Raw genomic sequence first — 20,090 nt, forward strand, 5'->3', positions numbered from 1 at the left:
ATGCGACAAGCAATAGATGAAGATTATGCAAATATTCTAAAAGATGTAAGGTTTGGTGTTCTAAGCAAACGTGGTAAACAAGCTTTTCAAAGTTGTTTACTAAAGTACTTGTTTACAAATGAAAACACACCAGCAGAAGTAATGTACAAGAAAATGAAAGAAAAAAGTCTATAGTTTGCTTAATTCCTACAGTGGAAGAGTGTTATACATTTAATAGAGAGCTTATGAAATTGGAATATCAAGAAATAGTCCACATTGAAGCTATGGATAAAATCGAGCATCAATGAATATCAATTCTTTTTTCCGAAAAACTACTGACTAAATTAGATTCTTTGGAAAAGTCTGTATCAAAAACCGGTGTCTTGGAAAAAATTATAGATGTATGTTTAAACTGTTGGGTAATTTTGATGCATAATCTGAATGTAGAAGAAGGTTAAGTGAATGGAACAATGGGGATAGTTGCTGTTTTTGTGAAATATCAAAATAGAAATGGAATTGAATTCTTGAAAGTTACATTTGATCAGATTACAGAGGTAAGACAAAATGCACGTTCTGCTGCAATGTTTTTTGCTTGCAAAAGGCTTGTGTGTTCACAGAGAACAGTTTCCCTTCTGTTTAGTATATGCAATAACTATTAAATAGTATTAATTTCTCCTTTTTGTCTTTTTAAACTATTTATTGTATTTTTGCTGCTATATATATATTTTTGTTAGTTGCTTGCCGACTGTATTACATCTATTGAAATAAATCTATCTCACAGTGCTAATCTATAGCCTTCCCTCCCTCTCCCCTAGCTGTTCGGTAAAATCACTGTATCTGATGTAAATTGGAAATTGTATTACTTATGGAGTGCCCTTTTTAATCATGGTACTCAGTACTCAATAATGTACATTATTCTGTGTCTGTGCTTGCTTTTTATGGTCCTAGTGACAGAAATAAAAGTCTTTGAAATGAAACGAAAATAACTATTCATGAATCTCAAGGATTAAGTGTAGATAATGCTGTGGTAAATGTAGGAAAAACTGTGTTTGAAGAGGGAATGGTATATGTTGGATTATCTCGAGTTAGAACGTTGTTTGGTTTATATTTAATTGATTTTGATAAGATCAAGATTAGTGCTGATGTTAATTGTGTAAGAGAATATAATTGTTTGAGAAGGCTTAATGCTCCAAGTTTAGGAGAGTATCCTATTCATGAGAAATGTGTTGTGTGTTCAAAACGCAAACATGTTGAAGCATCAACTATTGTTCAAAAGAAGAAACAAAATCAAGAGGAAAGAAAAGATGTAAAAAAGCAGAAAATACAAACAAGTGATGATGTTGTCGGATACCAATTATAAAATGCTTCTGGTGTCATCTGCTATGGTAATGGTATTCTAAACTTTTTATTTTATCTTGAAGATGTTTATAGTCAAATTATGGAAATCAGGAAAAAAGATTATGTTTGGCACTTTATACTTTATTTCAATATTTGAAAACTGATAGAAGTAAGATCCATTCTCCTTCTGGTATTTTCCAACTGTTGGATAGATGCACTTGATTCAGTACTAATATACAACAAGATGCACATGAATTTCTGAAGATTGGAAATAGTATTGGTTGTGTTATGTATGTTGATTTTGTATTATATTTGTGAGAATTAGGGATTTGTTTTTTTAACAATCTAGTTGATTGTTTTCTTTTCCCAGATGTTTAAGATGTAACAACACTGTCATCACTGTGAAAAGTGAAGTTAAGTAGAAGCTGATGACAGCAAATAAATGGAGAACGATTGTTTTCTGAATGTTAAATTATTTTGTATAATTTAAAAACTCACTGTAATTTGTGAAATATATTACATTACATAGCAGTTTTGCAATTTATTTCATGTAGATGAAAAGTTTGATAAAATAGTACTAATGACAAATAGCACAATAGTAGTTAAATATTTAAAAAACCTTTGAAATTCACTGAAAAAATAGGTTTTAGGGATTTTATAGGTACAAATTAGCATTTAAAAAACCTTTGAAATTCACTGAAAAAAACATAGTTTCAGGGACGGTATAGTTAGTTGGACATTTCACTCACTCAAAACCATAGAAATTCTACTGTTATAGTTAGTTGAGCTACCTATAACTTGTGCCCCCACAATGATATCGCATATTACATAATTCATGACATGTAAGTGACATCACTGATGACATCACTGATGACTTCTCAAATGACATCACGGATTACATCATCCATGTGACAATCTGATGCACTGTTGGATTCCGCTCGGCCCATACACTGCAGGAACGAGGTATGTTCCAATCCACTTCCCCGACTCACTAGCCACTCACGAGATGTTAACCATGAGTGAACCAATGACCCAGGAAAGGGGGTGGAGTATGAGGAGACCCCAAGTCCTCCACCCCTGTAGATCGAAGAGTTCACTGCTCCCGCCTCCACGCTTCCGCACCTGAACAAACAAGAAAAATACTCTTCACAATCATGTACCTTTCCCAAATATCTCAACAACAGTGACCATATCCTGCTAAAACAATCACGTTGCTTACCAGTTGATAGTGCAGGCTTGGTATCGTGGAGAATTCAGTCATCAAAAGTTTCACCCCCAAAATAGATTCTCTTGGAACTTCAAGCAGCTGGCTGTGATGAAATGGGTGTCCCTCTTAATGTTTTGTTGTCAGAGGAAAAACATGTCTCTTTCTTGACATGGACAAAAAACCCCTTCACGCTAAAACGCTAAAAACAATACGCGTGAAAACCCGGCACTTGGGATAGGACCTTAAGAATTCAAATAACAAGGTGACTAAACCTACCCTCGGGAATGCAGAATGACCAAAGCCGTCACTTCCGCGAGTAACGATGTGGAGAGGTCTATACAGGAGACGCGCCACACATAGGTAAGCGCTGATACAACCACCGCGTCTCCTCCGCACAACGATACTCTCTAAAATATAAGGGACAAGGTTGTCAGACGGGAGGGAAAAAACAGGAGCCCCTGGAACCCCCCAGCCCAAAAATACGGGAAAATGTGAAAAGCACTGGGATCTAGACAAAAACGGGGAAAAGAGACCCTATCACACTAACTCACTAAACGAGGGGAGGGAAAGGGCAAAAAACTCGCACTCTGAAGAAGAAGGGGGAAAGAACGGTTCTCACGAGCCCGTGAGAACAAACAAAGCAAATCCAAGTAACACAGGAACCAGCAACCAGGAACCCACACATTGGCAATAACAAGCAATGACAGGAAGGTAGGACTGGCTTTTATCCTGTAACTGGCAGGTCATGTGATAACAGTTCATGGTCACTGAAAGAGGACTGGACCCGATTCCTAACATGCACCTCCTTACACCCTAATATCACCTTTGATACACCCCTAGTAAAATTCAGACTAACATTTTCAAAACCATTGTCACACCAATACCAGTTAATACCAACCGTTCACTAATTCCTAGGTCTACAGACACCTGTACTCATTCATCCATACAACCATTCATACATGTAGTCACTGATCAATACAACACTCATTCTAGTCAGTCATGCAAATAATCAATCACAGTTCCATTTACTCACCTGCACAGTTATACAAACACCACCCCATTTATTCATACAGAAGCTAACATATTCTTACTCTGTTATATAATCTCTAATACAAGTATACACTCATTCACACAGCCTCTGTCACAATTACTGACTCTCACATATAGCCACCTATATACTTCAACTCTCACATACACTGTAGTTACTTGGACATCTACCACTAAGACATCATTCAATCAATCAATCAGCGCATTTATAGAGTGCACTACATACTTGCAAGGGTCTCAAGGCGCTGGGGGAGGGGGTCGCTGCAGCTAGTGGTCGAAAAGCCAGGTCTTGAGTAGTCTCCTGAGGGACAGCCGGTCTTCAGTCCGTCATAGTAGGAGAGGGAGGAAGTTCCGGGTCTTAGCGGCGAGGTGGGAGAAGGACCTTCCTCCGTAGGTGGTTCTACGGATGCGTGGGAAGTCGGCCAGTGACAGGTCCGCAGAACAGAGTTTTCTGTTCGGTGCGTAGTGTGAGAGTCTGTCAGTGAGGTAGGCCGGGCTGGTCTTGTGGAGTGCCTTGTGTGTGGCTCAGGAGTTTGAATCTGATTCTTCTGTCGAAGGGGAGCCAGTGCAGGTTTCTGAGGTGAGGGGTGAAGTGATCTCGGCGCGGTACTTCGAGGATCAGGTGTGCGGAGGCATTTTGGATTCTTTGAAGTCTGTTGATGAGTTTGGACTGGGCTCCGGCATAGAGGGCATTGCCGTAGTCGAGTCTGCTGCTGACGAGGGCGCGGGTGATGGTTTTTCGCATGTGTGTCGGGATCCATATGTAGATCTTGCAAAGCATGCGGAGGGTGTGGAAGCAGGTGAAGGATACTGCGTTGACTTGGTTGGTCATGCTGAGTTTTGAGTCAAGGATGACTCCAAGGTTCCAAGATACAAAACAGACGGGGCTTGATAGGAATTAAATAAAACACTTGCAATCATTCAGTCCATCATGTGTTATTCCTAGTTATAGCACCCCAGTATGAATTACAACATGTATCTTGTGTAGGTGTTGACAAGTGGGCGAATGTAACCATCAGTTTGTCCACTTGTTCATTATTATTCAGGACTGGTCCCTCAAAATTAATTCTGCTGAGGCATTGCATAGTTGTCTATGTGATTTTTATGTGACAATTCTTTTGCAAAAAAAATTCTTTGTTTGACATGTTTATTTCAGTGTATTGAATGTATGTATGTATTTGTTAAATAGTTCGTGGTTTTTTGATGTCGTAAAAAATACTTTCTCAAAAATTTCTTTATAAAATTTGAATTGATTCAGCGTAATAGTTGTCCAACCTAGTAATTGACTTGACTAGGCGATGCATTATTTGTAAATCAACCTGCTCGGCCATTTGTTTTTGTTTACCCTAAGTGGAAAGACGGCAGCATGTGTGGGGTAGTCTCAGGAAGAGGACTCTGCAGGTTTATGCATCATACTTATTCAGAGAAGAGGAGCTTCACTCAGACCAACAATGACCGCTTAGACTGGCCGCATGAGTACTACGACAGTGTTTGTGTCTGCAATGGGAACTATGGTGGTTTTGACTGTGGCGAATGTAAGTTTGGCTTCTATGGAGACAAGTGCACTGAGAAGAAGACCATCATCAGGAGGGACATCTGTGAGCTCTCTCGTCAAGAGAGATTGAAATTTTTCCGTTATCTGAGCCTTGCAAAGTTGAAAACAAGTATAAGATATACAATTCTCCTCACCGGCAACAGGCTCGACAGAAACACCATCCGCTTTGTTGAAGCCACAGCGTATGATGTCTTTGCCTCTATACACTCTTATTCCATTGCACCATTCCTAGAAAATAATATGTTTGATGGGACCATAACCCTTGCCCATGAAGGCCCTAACTTTCCTTCTTGGCATCGGTGGTACCTCTTGTTTTTTGAGAGGGAAATGCAGATTCTAACCGATGACCATGATTTTGCCATTCCGTACTACGACTGGAGCATGGATGGCCAGACATTCAGCATCTGCACGGATGACATCATGGGCAAGAGCAATTCACGGGGCTTGCTGACTTCTACCTCGTACTTTGCCAATTGGAAGGGAAATATACAACTCTGCCTGTTTGTTTAGAAACTTGCAATAATGTATATGTGTGTCCATGAATGGGTGCACTGGTGGGCAAAGCAGTGAAGTCATGCATAATCGAAGGAGGTACAAAGAAGGTAAAACAAAATTTATCTACAATGGGATGGTTTTCTTCACTGTTGTTCATGTGAGAGAATCAACCTAATGCTCCTCCAGTGCAATACACAACTTATCATATTTTAGCTCATAGGAATATCTTGAAACTTAAATTGTATCATAAACAAAGTCAATCATGTATCTAATTAACCTCACCACTTACCATTGCTGATAGGCATTCCTTTACTCTGGAGGGAAGAGGATTACATTACTTGGAGAAAATGACTTCAACATACTTACTAATTACAAACCAAATATCCATAATCGTCATGACCAACATCCCCCAGGGCTATACAATGGAAGAAAGAGTGTCACTTGTAAGCACACCCAAGAGCCCTGTCTCACTCTATTTCAGTCTTGATCCTGTGCCCAATGGGAATAGTCAAGCCCAAACTGCCAATCCAGGTCCTCCCTGGACTGAAAACAAACATCCTAGAACCGGTTTGGGCTTTCTGCCCTCATCAGCCAGGATAGCTTGATTTCAGTGGCATGGATAAATGAACTGTGGTGATGGAGTGAGCTAAATAATGATGCTGTGGGAGGTATTGATGGTACCCACATTGCCCTTGTTCAAGCAAAGGCAAGTGAACACATCTATAGGAACCGCAAACACTCCCACTCCATCAACATGCAAGTGGTATGCCAGGCGGATCAGATCATCTCACAGGTGTTTGCAAAGTATCCTTGGTCAGTACATGAATCCTACATCCCACATAGACAAGCTAAGCTTGAAATCATGGCAAAAAGCCTATACCAAGAACATCATTGATAGGGCATACAAGAGATCTAGGAACACACCAAGGGCAGCATAACTGTAGACAAATCAAAAATCTTAATCTATCACATTGATGTGTGTCACAACATATAACTCTTCATCTACTGAGATAAACAAGATTGTCAACAAAAATCGTCCGTCATAACATCTAACATCAAACAAAGCCTAGACGTTGCTTGTGCTGTTTTAAAGACCTGTTGTATATGCTTTTTGGGCTACAAGCCCACACATTGGTGTTCATTTGTCTTGTCTTTTTCAGTGTTGTTTAAAAAAATACTTTCAAGTAGTTAATATGTCTTATTTGTCGCTCCTTTTTTGTAAGTTATTCACTTCCAGGGAGCTGTGCAGCAGTACTTAAAGCCTTCCACTTGTCTCTTTTTAGCAACTGCAAAAGGAAATACTTTATCCTTGTCAAAGAGCACTGTGCTGTTGCCTAGAACTCAGATTTCCATTTCTACAAACTGGGCTGTAATTCTTGTTTCAGGTGTTTCGAGCTCAGAGATCCAAAAACTATACAAATCTTGCACGCCTTTCTTTTAATAACTTTTCTGCTTTTTTTAGCGTATTCACTTTTTTATTCTTCTTCTCTTTTCACAGGAGGAGTGCTTGTTTATTCTTTCTGTGCATGCTGCGTTATCCTTATTCAGAGTCCTTCAAGCTGTTTCTCATCCTCTTTTACTGTGCTTGTTTATTCTTTCTGTGTGTACTGCATTAGTCTTCTTTCCTCTGTGTTCTTTGTGCTGTTGCTCACACGAATGCTGTTGCTCACATGAATGCATGTGTTTGGCACCTTATTGTGGTAACTTGTAATGGTCTAACAAGGAATTTAGCTCAGAAAATGAATCAACACAACTCAATTGTATACTTTAGTTAGTCACAACTTGCAACTTAATGTCACATTACACCATAGCGATCCTCTCTCATCTAAATGTAAACATAAGGTAGCATGTGACCATCTTACACACTAGGCTACAAACAATGCAGTGGTAGCACCTAAGCATGCCAGAACTTGAAATTCACACACAAACCTCTGCTGGAAATGTACTTTTTTATATTTCACAGTGCGACCACTTTATATAGTAAAGCAAGTTGTTGCATCCCTCAGGCAGATTTCAGTGTTTGACATTCCTTTGCCAAATGTATGCCTACTCAGAGCTGTTCATTTCAGTTTTTTCAGGCAAAAATGTTGGCATGTTAAACCCTTTACCTGCATGCCCAGATTGCCTTCAAAGGCCTCCCAGGTGAAGAAAAATAGGCTGTTACCTGAATGGTTTTCGGAGTTGTGTCCTTGCTCAATGATTGTGTCCAATCAAGGGAATTCCTGGCTTGGCAGTTTGAGCTGGAATGTTCCCATGAGGCACAGGGTCAAGACTGATTTGCATATGGCTTGGTCTGAGCTGAGTAGGTGAAGTGAGCTAAATACCTTTGATGGATTCAACCCAGATCTGTCAATGGGGGTGAGTGTCTGTAAAGTTTCAGCACTCTGTCCATTGTCTCTTTGTGTTTGCTTTAATAGGCCCATAAGGACCCATTATCAAGTAATTATGGACTTTGTGGCCATGTTTTTTATAAGATCACCAAGAGGTCTACAGTGATGAGTCTTTGTGCGGAGGAGAGGTCTATGGCGTATGAAGTAGAGCTAAAACAGGTCTAACATGTACTACATCATACAATACAGCCCTCTCTTCTTATGACTTTACAGCATTTAACTTCCCTTCCTTCCATACCGTTTCCAGAGTATATGCAGCGGGTTTAGCTACCCTGATAAGTATTGCACAGTTGCAGAAGATAAGTGCAGGTTTGAGCCTCTACACAGGAACCCTGGTGTAAATGTAAATGTAATGTAATGTAAATGTAAATTGATACTTGTATAGCGCACTACTCACCCACAAGGGTCTCAAGGCGCTTGTACGAATACCGCTGTGGAACTCATCCTGGATTTCCCTGTGAGGCGTCCACTCCTGGGCACCCCCAAGGTGGAGGTAGGCATCCTTAGCATTGTGGGGGCCGTTGTGGAGATTAAGCAAGCTATTGCCCAGAGTTGCAGAGTGGGACCCATGATTAGAATAGGCACCGAGGCGAGAATTATCAGGTCCGGGGAATTTTGAGCCCAAGACCCGCCGAGGCGGGGAATTGAACCCTGGTCTCGGGCTAGACCTCTGCATCAGGGTCTGCTGCTCTAACCATTGAGCCACACTTCTCCACTTGTGCAGACCCCAACAACAGCCAGCTGCCCTCTGCTCAGCAAGTAGAGGACGTGCTACAGTGGAAGGACTATGACACACCTCCGTACAATATCACTTCCAAGCAAAGCTTCCGCAACTGTCTGGAAGGTAGGTGAAATCAGTCCTTCACAAATATTTTGTGTGTGTGTGACGTCTCTATTCTTTCACATATCTGATCAAAGGATGAATGGATAAAGAGGTGGCTTGAAGCCACATGTCTAGGTCTTTACTTATTTCTACAGTATGAATGCAGTGAAAGGATGGAAAGTGCATCAGATCTCAGGATGTCAGTCAACAGCTGACCCTGGAACCTGTGCCTGAGGAGGCAGTTCCCAGTTAGGATGAGCGAAATATTCTGTACCTCTGGAAAAATTGGTGGAATTTTAGTGGCTCATGCTGCTCTTGCAATGCTGAGTTCTGGACAAATTTGTCTATCACCGTGTGGCACAATTTCTTCTCATGTACGGCTCCAGAACGGTAAATAGTTGAGCTAGATTTAATGTCCCCAGTGCGAATTCAGATCCGGCGACTTTTCTCTTATGCAGAAGGTTACCACCATTTGTGTTTCATAGTCAGAAGACCGCAGCTCTGCACCAAAATCATCTTGAGTTGCTGCACACTCTGGTGCGCCATTGGTGCCCTTTGTGCTGACTTTTCAGCAGGGAACACATTCCTGGCACTAAATCAGTTTTAGCAGCAAAACCTGCCTATTTCTGGCCATGGATGGTACTCCACAGAACCTAGCTGAGGTTATATGTAAGCCATCAGAATTCTGCAGAGTCGAATTATATGAGAAACACACCCTCCTAATATTGCTGCTAAAGCAGTGTGGCATAATTCTTGCTGCGCCAGAGGACACTCTGGTGTATGATTGGCCGCAGAGGTTGAAGCTAAGCATCACTGATTTACCTAAAGGATATTACTAGAGCAAACTAAGGGAAGTTGGGGGACAATCCCTTATTATGTACTGAGTTGGGATGAAGGATGCAGAAAAGATAAACAAGATCTTTTTTGGGGCCTGAAACTCAATGACCACTTGTGTTAGAAACAGGGATATTGTCATGCCTTCTGCTATAAAACACATAATCTTATACATCAACCTGTGCAATATTTAAAGCACAAGTAAACAATCAATTGCAAGGAATGACAAACATCTCGACTGATGACCCACACCATTGGTCCCACTCTCCCAGCCACATCCCTGGGACAATACCATGCAATCATCAAATCTTTCCTTGAATAACTGTGTTCAGCAGAGCAGGATTCTTCCACAGCCGCCTTTATACATGGTGGACATTCTTAAAACCAAAGAATGCCCACTTCCATCTAGCAGGTCTTTTGCAAGATTTAAGATTACAGGAATACATCCTAATTAGGGAAATGCTTTGGCTGAGCCTTTATGCAGTAGCAAATAAGTTTAAAAATGTAGGGCCATATGCATCAACATCCTCATTTGCGATTCCCAAATCGCTATTTGAGAATTGCAAAATGGGATGTATGTAAAAAATCACAATTTTTTAGCGATTTCTTAACATTCCTTAATTGCGATTAGCAAATTGCGAATCGCAAGTAAGGACTACTTTCCCATTAATTTCTATTGGCCAGGAGGCCCATAGGAATGAATGGGAAGTTATTCTCAATTTCTGGGGAGGTGCTGGCACCTCCCTGGACAGGAAACCTATTGTACAGGCCTCCCCTGCTGGAGTTCCGTCCAGCAGCAGGAGGTCAGACTTGTGTCTGTGGCAGCAGTATCCATTTTGTGATGCTGAGTCTCTGTTAAACTTTTTCCGGGTATACCAGCGTATATATGTCTTCTCCCTCTAGAAGGGTGGAATGCTACCCCCGCCACTAGAACTGGCGGGGGATGTAGTATTGCAAAGTGTTTGACACCAAACTCGACATGTTTTGATAAAGCCAAACCAAAGTTAGCATTAACCAAGACGGATTATAATGCACTTAAGAGTATATGGTATGGCTACATCATAGAACAGCTATATGGAAGGAATTCCAAAAGCTGCAGAGGGGCTGACCTCGTGCTAGGGCACCCTCTCACACAAAACCAAGCACTCTACCTTCATGATTGTTAAGTCCTGCCTTAGGAGTGACTTATAGGTTAATATATGTCTATATATACAGGTAGATATAGGTATACTATATCTAAGTAAGGGTGCTTACAGCACCTTACCCAGGCTGCAACTGCAGGGTTGTGGTGTCATTTTGGAAGGCTTCCCAGGGGTGGCATAATACAAGCTTCAGTCCCTGGTAGGCCTCAGGGGTACTTATGCCCTGGGTACCTAAGGTACCAAATACTAGGGACTCATAAGGGTGACCCAGTTCTCAATCTGGAATGTACCTAAAGTACATGCAATCAATTTAGAGTGAGAACAGCTGGGCTGTGGTCCTGATTAGCAGGGGCCCAACCAGACTAAAGTCGATAAACCAGTGAAACACAGCAAAAAGTGTGGGTAACCATAGGAAACAGATCCTACTCTGTATGGTTTTGAAAATGAGGTACAACGTTAATTTGGGTTTGCTAATGTATTAAGGTGAGATAAACAAAATGTTCATGTTTGCAAATTATACTTTTTGTGGAAATAGTGGGAAAGGGGGGTGGGAGATGTGTGTGTAATTAAGTTAAATGCGATAAAACAAAACCCAGAAATGTTATGCGGACAGGTTGTGGTCTCATTTTTGACACTAAGAGGTAAATTTGAATATAAGTCAAGGTAGCTTGTTGTACTATGAGACCATCTACAGTGTTTGGAGATTACGAGGAGAGGAGATGGAGATAGTAAAAGGGATACGTTCCTTTTATAAGTACGCATAGTTTGAATCATTTGATCATAGGTTGAGATATAATATTTACATGGTTTCTGGTTTGCATTTGGGTATAGTTATTAGTTTTAGTAGTTACTGACAAGTGAATAATAAAAAGGTAGATATACTAAAATATATGGTAGTAAAGGTATTAATGATTGTGTGTTCTTATGAAATGCAAGTGGTTGGGGATAGTTTCTTTAGAAGTGATGTTTTATAAATGTGTGAGAGATAAAAAGAAATGAAAATCTTCTGTATATTTTTTGTATGACTTTCTTGACATTAGTACACTACATGTGATTATAAGTGATACTAATTATCAGGTTGTGTCACTGTGCTGAATATACCTAGGTGTTTAAGTGGTCCGGGTTTTACTGGTGCTCAACTTCACTATCCCTTTTCAGACACTCGTCAATTTTTTCATTTCATTTAATGTCTTTAATATACAAACTGTAAAGGGATGGCATATCAAAACTTTGTATACTCTCCCCATCCCCTTCTATACACTCTACAGAGTGTTTAAACCACTTTAGTAACATACAGATGTCTATCTAGTAAAGTTTTACCAGCCAATTTGCATGTTTGAATACTTTTTGCTGATAAGCATCCCGGCAGACACCTATTAAATTTAAGCCTGTGTATGGGTATAGAGGCGCTACTAGGAATGGTGTGGTTTCTGTTTCATTTTGTACATAAATCAATGGCGGGATGGGGGTGGGGAAGGTGGGTATGATGCTGATTTTAACACGGCCGATTGTAAAGTGCGCATGTGTAGCTAGTAAAGGTGATGTAGTACTACTAGGTCCTTTTATAAAGCACTCTGTGGCATGGTCAATGTTTTATCCAGAAATTTGCATGTTTTAATACCTTTTGTTGCTGAGCGTTCCGGCAAACACTTGTTGAAATTAAGTCCCTGTATTGCTATAGTTGCTCTAGCAGATTTGCTGGGGCTCTTTCTTTTGTAAGGTTAAGCAAGGATGGGGAAGAGGGTGGTGTAGTGGCACTGGGCCCATTTATGAACAGCTTTATGGTATGGTGTATGTTTTGCTCGCAAATTGCATGTTTTAACACCTTTTGGTGATGAGCTTTCCAGCAGACAGCTACGCAAATCACACAACATTTCTTTGGATAACAAATCTTGGTGCTGACACTCCTGCACTCTACCTTGGTGCCATTGTAGATGTAAATGGAAGCTTGGACCATTTATTTGTTACTATGTTGCAGTCAGGGCAGTCCAATAAAAAATAGAAAATTGACAACCTTTGCGAGGGCAGAAAATAGAGCCCTATAGAGTCCCATTTTGAGGCCCCCTGAAAATAACTGCCGGTGCTCAGACCCGGCCCACTTAAAGCCCTGCATCCATCCGTCCCTAGCACTGCGCCATCCAACCATCTTTCACCTCATCCATACATTCCTACCTACATACATGCATACATCTGTCCCTACACTTTTCCTAAGCATCTATCAGCCCACTCACCTATGGTAAGCACTGTGCCATCCATCCAGCCATACATCCATATTTCCTTACATACGTCTGTCCAGAACCAATCCTAAGTATCTATCAGCCCACCCGTCTATCCTAAGTACTGGTCCATACATCCATTCATCGTTCCATCCATCGAGCTATTCATTCATCCATCTGGCCATCCATCCACTCGCCCTTTATTCAACTATCCGTCTTTATATCCCTGCACCCTCCGCCCGATCTTAAATACAACGTATTATACTCATCCACCCAGCCTCCTAATGGGCCGAAAAGGCTGGCGATAAGCATTGACAGGAAGATATTTCTGAAAAAGAACAAGGAAGCTTTGTGCTGGTGTTTTAAACAAAGGTTGATCCAGCAAAAGAAATGTAAAGGAGCTTTTTTGAGTTTAAGACATTAATTTAGAAACATAGCATTTTTTGTCCATTTCTTTATAAGAACACTGCTTTAAACTGGCACGCCTGACAGATACAGAATGCCTGTAGTTCTTACATTTGAGAGAGTATACCAGACAGCTAATGTGGTGTGGCTAGAACCTGCATTTATATATTTGCATGTGAAGAACATTATAGGAATATAAAGGTAATTCCAAAGCTACTATCTTCATGTTAAAGAGTATGTGTGAGAACTAAGTGAGTCGGGCAAAGTGTGTGTTTTCGTAGCACTAAAACACGACACTGTGAAATGTCAGAGCAGGATCGTGGTGGAGAAGCCTGCCTGTGGTCGTCTCCAGAGGCGCCACCAGAGCACAATTTTGGGGGAGGCTAATTCTTTCAGCAATAGGCAGAGTGAATGAATGAATGAAAGAACATTTCTAGAGCGCATGGTTACCATGGAGCATCCCAGCTCTAAGACGCCCAGTGAACTCAGAGGAGGTTACTGAAAGAGAAAGGTTTTTAGCAATTTTCCAAACTTGAGGTAATCAGGTTCGGAGTGTATATGGAGAGGGATACTGTTCCAGAGTCGAGTTGCATTGTATATAAACAGTCTGCCTCCTCTACATGCACATTTAATCTTACGAACTAGGATTAAACCTTTATTTCCAATTTCCACAATTGTCTGGATCAAGGTTTGGTTTCTTTAGGAGTGCTTTCACCCCAACATGTGTCCATTGTGGTGGCAAAGTCCCAGTTTTAAATGTTGTATTGGTACAATCAAGTATGGCTGGTGACACCACCTGCAAAATAATATGGAGAATAGTAGGGGGACGACATCTAAGGGGAGCCGGATTTGAGCTCTTTGAGCAACCTTTGCAAGTCTTCAAATCTAGAGGATGGAATTCCTCCAGCTGGATGGGAATGTCAAGCGGGATTATATAACTTAAAGCACACATTTCTGGAACAGTAATAGGAGGTAAGGAATTGTAGATGTTTTGTATCTTTTCTGAAAAAAACTCAGCAATTTGATCGCATCGCAATTGAACATTGTCTGTGACATTAGGAGGGGAGGGGATGTAAGTAGGGATTTGGCAATTTTTAATATCTCACGAGAGGAGTTAGCTAGGATTTTTCCTTGATAGTAATGGGCTTGAGTATCTTTTATTTAATTTTTATAGTTTTGAATAGCTACTTGGTATTTAATTTTACTAGAATCGGTAAAGTCCTTACTCCAACTTCGTTCAAGCTTTTTACATATCTGTTTTAGCTGGTGTTATTTTTAGGAATACCAAGGATTTTTTTTGCTCCTACCTTTTCTGAGATTTCCTTCTTGGAGAGAACACAATTAAGTGCAAGTTCAAGTCAATTATTAAAATTGTCGTTGGCAACAATGGGGTTAGGGTGAGATGGGGGAATGGTGTCCTTAAGATGGCTAATCAAGGTGTCTAGGGGGAGTTTCGACCACTTGCAAGCTATTTTTGTAGCTCTGACAGTTGGTGGGTTGGTATCTGGTAGTGTCCAATTAAAAGGCAGTAGGAAGTGGTCTGACCAGGGAATAGGGACAGAAACCTCTACCAGAAGGTTTCTAATATTAGAAAAAATAGGGTACAACAAATGACCTTTGGTATGGGTGGGACTGTACACTTTTAACATAGGTTGGAACATTGCCAATTACTCAGCTAATTCTACTGAAGAGATCAAAAGGTTGTCATCAAAGTGCAGGTTGAAATCACCCAGAATTGTAAAGTTAGGGGAGGCACTGGCTAAATTTGCTTCCACATCCGGTAAATCCTTCTTAAAATGCCCAAGAGGGCCTGGAGGGTGGTATGTCGGAATCCCTGAAAATGGTGTATGTGGGAGCAAAATCAATCAAAAAGGACATACTTTCACAGTCAGGAACAAGGTTTGTGTTTGTTTTGCATATGAAATTGTCCTTGTATATTATGGCCACGACCTGTATTGCGATCAAGCCTATGAATAACGTAATTTGACGGGAGAGTTTGAACAATATCAAAATCTGAGCCATTGTTTAGCCAAGTCTCAGTTAAAAATAAAGCATTGGGGTTTCTCCCTTCGAGAAGTAAATTGATTTCAGTGGAGTGTCTAGGGAGCGAGCGGCAGTTGAGTAGAAGCTTCTTGACCTGTCTTTTATAGGGGTATCTAATAAAGTATGAGTAGAAGATTGAAAATGAAAATTAAAGTTACAGTGCTACATTGTGAGCTTGTATTATGTGAGAGCAGGACATGGGCACACTTACTATCTACCCTGCTTCTAAGGTCGTAAAGTTGTGCAGCAATAAAGGTGATTTTTTTCCCTATCAGAACCAACAGAGGTTTCTGCCCCTGGCCCCGTTTGGAAACGGACGGGTGCAGACGGGCTTACATTAGGTGCTCCCGCTACGCGCATCCAAAGTGCAGCCGGGTCAATGACCAATTTATCGAGGCCGGTTTGACATGCGTTTGAGTCAAACACTAGACCGCTAACTTGTGACCAGACTAACTTCCCCCAGAGCTTTCACACAGCTCTTTCAGTGCAAAAACAGCAATTATAAAATACACACAAAATGAAATGCTAAAAAACAACTAAAAGGACAATCGGCTGACTAAAATGCAGTTCTCACTCCGAGGATTCACAAAAAAGCATCAGAGCTCGGTCGCGTCATGGGCCAATTTATCGAGGTCGGTATGACATTTGTTAGTGTCAAACACTAGACCACTAACTTGTGACCGGACTAACTTCCCCCTTGAGCTTTAACACAGCTCTTCAAGTGCAATTCCAAAAACCCACAAAATTAAAGCCTAATTTACAAGCAAATGGTATTTTGAAGACCTGTGAAGTACTCGGGTGCAGCTTTGTGTAAGTGCCCAGGAAGCTGTCTCAGGGAGTCCGGGGCAATGGGCATTGCGCCTCTCTAATAATCACCCCACGATGATATTGCTCCTGCGCTGCAAAAAGAGAAGGAAAATCCTGAGAGAAAATGGCTCTCTATAAAGGATTTCCCTTCTCCTACAACGTGACTCACCTGGCATGATGTCTATAATGTTGTCTGTGATGGGTTGCAGAGTGACCGCTGTGGGGTGTGTTGAAGTGGTGAAAAGTATGAGGTAGTGCAGTTACATATAAATTGTAAAGGTGTATGTAAATAATGAAATAAATAATTGCTATATGTTCTATGGCACTACTCGTCATCCGACTGCTCTCCTGCCTTGCTCCATCATGTTGCAGCACTGCCTCTTGAAGCCGTCAGTAAAACCTATGTAATTGCATGTTATTATTTTAACATATTGAACAGATGTAAAAAATAATTGTATCTATCTTTTCTTTTTCAGAAAAATATTTTGTTTGGATGACCTTTTGAAAATGCCTAGAAGAACTGAAAAAAAGGAAAGAGAAAAAATAAATATATTTGAACAAAAGGAAAGATTTTCAATTAGAAAAAATGAGAGTACTACACAAACAGTTTCTTGTGGTAAAAACACTAGACAATTTCTGAAAAAAATATTACGAAAATGTATTAAAAATATTATGGCAGAAAGCAAAAAAATAAATTTTTCAAGTAAGAAGAAGCAGACTTCAATTTCAAATCCCAGGAAAAGAAAACATGATGAAGAAACAGTATCTGTTACCTGGAGACAAAAACAATTTCAAGAAATTTGTCAGAGACTTTTTTGAACTAGAGTGATTCAGAATTTAATGAAAACCTGCTGCAAATATAAAAAGAAAGTGGTTGAATTCAAACCGAAGCAGCGTATTGAAAGTATAGTGGACACTGCTTTCAATTTAAAACAGAAGTTATTAATTGTGATTTTGAAGATGCTCAAAGTGTTGGATAAAATATTGAAACTGTTGAAAGAGAAAAGTAGAAGAAAAGGACCTGTGAACAGAACCAACTTCTTCAAAATCTTTAGTGGACATTGGAAACATACCTCTACTAGTGAGCCTTTTTTTTAATGAGGAAAGTTACAACCAGGAAAACAGTTTACCATTTACAGTTGATACTGGAGGTCATTGCTACAAAGTTCAGGATGGTTGTCCCCTTCCAAAAGAGCAAATGGTTGATAAAAGTGAAGAAGAGTTAATAGCTGAAGAAGTGCAAGGGAAATATACACAAGCTCCTGTGTATAAGTGGGGTTGCAGCAGTATTTGTAGTATTCGACTGGAATCCATTGATATAATGCAAAATAAGCTATGAGAAAATACACAGAAAAGTATCAAACAGAAGATTTAGTTGTTACAGGGACGAGATCCATGTAATTTAAGAAAATATACTAAAAAGCATGGGCATGCAATGGCTTGTCTTTCAAGAAAAGTGTGTACAAGTGTTTTTCATCACTTGAGGATGTTAGCAGTACACCATTCAGAAATGGGGACGTTTATAATGAAACTGTACTAAGTAAAAAGTCCTGCATTATGTTTAAGTGAACTGAATACAGGTATTTTAACATGGTTCTTTATCAGATGTTCAAAAAATTGTAATGATGTTGAAATGCAATATTTTGGTTCAGAAGAGTAGTCCATAGAAAGTGAAAGTTTGACAATTACAGATGTTCATTGGAGATGGGAAAATGATTAGTACGAATCCGTTTGAAGAAGAAATTTGAAAGCTTAATGTAGTGTGCTTCGTAATACCAAACTATGTATGTGTTTGTTGTCAACATACTCATTATAAAACTCAAACTAGAAATGTTGATTTGTATTTGAAAAATGAAAAGGAGAACAATGGTAAGAGGGAATAATTTGCAACTTCCTTGTTGATAAAAGGTCGACTTGAGTTAGGTAGTGATCAATGTATATGAAAATATTGTTACAACAAATTAGAAGAGAGCAAAATGCCTGCTAGAGCAGTACATAATAACTTAGAATTAGTAGCTATTCCAGAGGAACTCGCATAATTGAATACATATGAGTCAGTTCTAATTCAATCTGGTCATCCTTTTCAAACTATAATTCGGATGGAGCCTAAAACAGGTAAACTGCCACCAACAGACTTGCAAAGAGGGCTGAAAGGAAGAGTGGTGTACTTACCTTTGGATTTTAAGAAAAATATTGAAACTATTGCTGGAGAGAAAGAGTAAAATGAGGCAGTAGTCATTTCAGTAAATGACGTACCAACAAAGAGTCGGAAAATATGGCAAGAATTTGTGATTGTTATTAGAATTGAAAAGGCTACCTTATATTTTAACAAAACTGTAAATGTGGATGATCAGGTATTACTTTTAGAAGATGAATCTGAATTGAAAGTAGTCAAATATAGAAAGTGGACAAGTCAAGGACTGAAGAGATTTGTAAACATTACACAATATGACCTTTGCACTCAACGGAAGTAATAGGAAGCAATATTGAGTTATTTCTAAAGGAAAAAAGCACAGGAAACTCCAATGAGTATATGGGAGAAAAGCTTGGAATCTTGTTGTTTTCCATAGCTGTTTCCTACTGGAGAAGGTGGACAATATGATGGCCGAACGGCACAGATACCAGCTTCAGAATATCCGTCAACAAGATTATATTCTGAAGATCCTAGATTTTGACAGTGCATTCCATTTATATTTCGCCTTTTGTTTGAAATTGATCTGTATTATCTCTCTTAGGTAGTGAACCAAATACTTAAAACTGGAGTTCATCAATCACTTCTTCTGTGAAAGAATTTGTGGAGAAAGTTAAAGAAACAGATGAAAATTTTAAAGCACAGTTAATCAATTTGTTGGCATGTCAACGTGGAACAAATGAGTATTGGTATCGTTGTCATTGAGAACTCAAGTGCATGTTACAGAACTTAGGTAAACCACCATGGTTTGTGACACTTAGATGTGCAATATATGCATGGGAAGATTTGCTTGAGTTTATAAGAAAAGCTAATTCCAATATAAGAAATGTAGAAATAAAGACTCCTGGTGAACTGTGTTCATTGGATCCTGTAAATGTATGCAGATATTTTAATCATATGTTTCAAGCTATGATGTCCTTTATCTACAATAAAAAGAATCCACCTCTTGGAGAAGTTACCGATTTCTTTTGGAGAAAGGAGTAGCAAACAAGAAGTGCACCTCATATACATATGCTACTTTGGATCAAGGATGCCCCTAAATTTTGAACTAATTCTGATGAAACAATATGTGTTTCATTGAACAGTATGTGACATGTGTGATTCCAGCCTAAAGGAAAATTTTACACCAAATGTCCGTTTGGTTTTTAACGTCCAGTCATTTGTGAAGGAAAAGTAAAATCTTTTTTTTCTACTGTAAGGCATACAATAACTCGGAAATCTCCAAAGAATACCTACAACTTAAAAAGAACAGAAGTGTCAAAGTATATCAATGACTACAATCCAGTCATTTTAAAAATGTGGAATACGAACATGAACATCCAGTATGTTGAAGATAACTCAATTGCTATTGCACATTATGTTGCATCGTACATAACAAAATCAGGAAAAATAGAGATGAAACAGATGTGGGATGAAATTGCGCAAGAGAAAAGCCTTAGCAAAAATTTGTACAGCTTTACTTTGAAAATGCTTTCCCACCGAGACATTGGAACCCTCTGAATGTTCAGACTGCTTGTGCTCTTCAAGTTTACATTTCAAGTCACGAGAAATTATTTGGGTATGTTTAGGTCTTGCCTGCAAATGAAATAGAGGGTTGAAATAATTTGAAGAAATAAAG

At 39.6% G+C, this 20,090-nt stretch overlaps 1 protein-coding gene across 1 annotated transcript; it reads left to right on the forward strand.

Annotated features, from left to right (window-relative positions):
* The first annotated feature begins 449 nt into the window (after positions 1 to 449).
* Positions 450 to 19,649, forward strand: LOC147736918 (tyrosinase-like). The gene is made up of 5 exons (XM_086964048.1): positions 450 to 533; positions 4,923 to 5,630; positions 8,259 to 8,348; positions 8,714 to 8,855; positions 19,558 to 19,649. Exons 1-5 carry the CDS (start codon positions 450 to 452, stop codon positions 19,647 to 19,649), a joined length of 1,116 nt encoding a protein of 371 aa, XP_086820174.1.
* Positions 19,650 to 20,090: the final 441 nt, after the last annotated feature.

The sequence above is a fragment of the Lissotriton vulgaris genome, chromosome 1_1 (genome assembly GCF_964263255.1).
Source record: "Lissotriton vulgaris chromosome 1_1, aLisVul1.2, whole genome shotgun sequence".
NCBI classification, from domain to species: Eukaryota; Metazoa; Chordata; class Amphibia; order Caudata; family Salamandridae; genus Lissotriton; species Lissotriton vulgaris.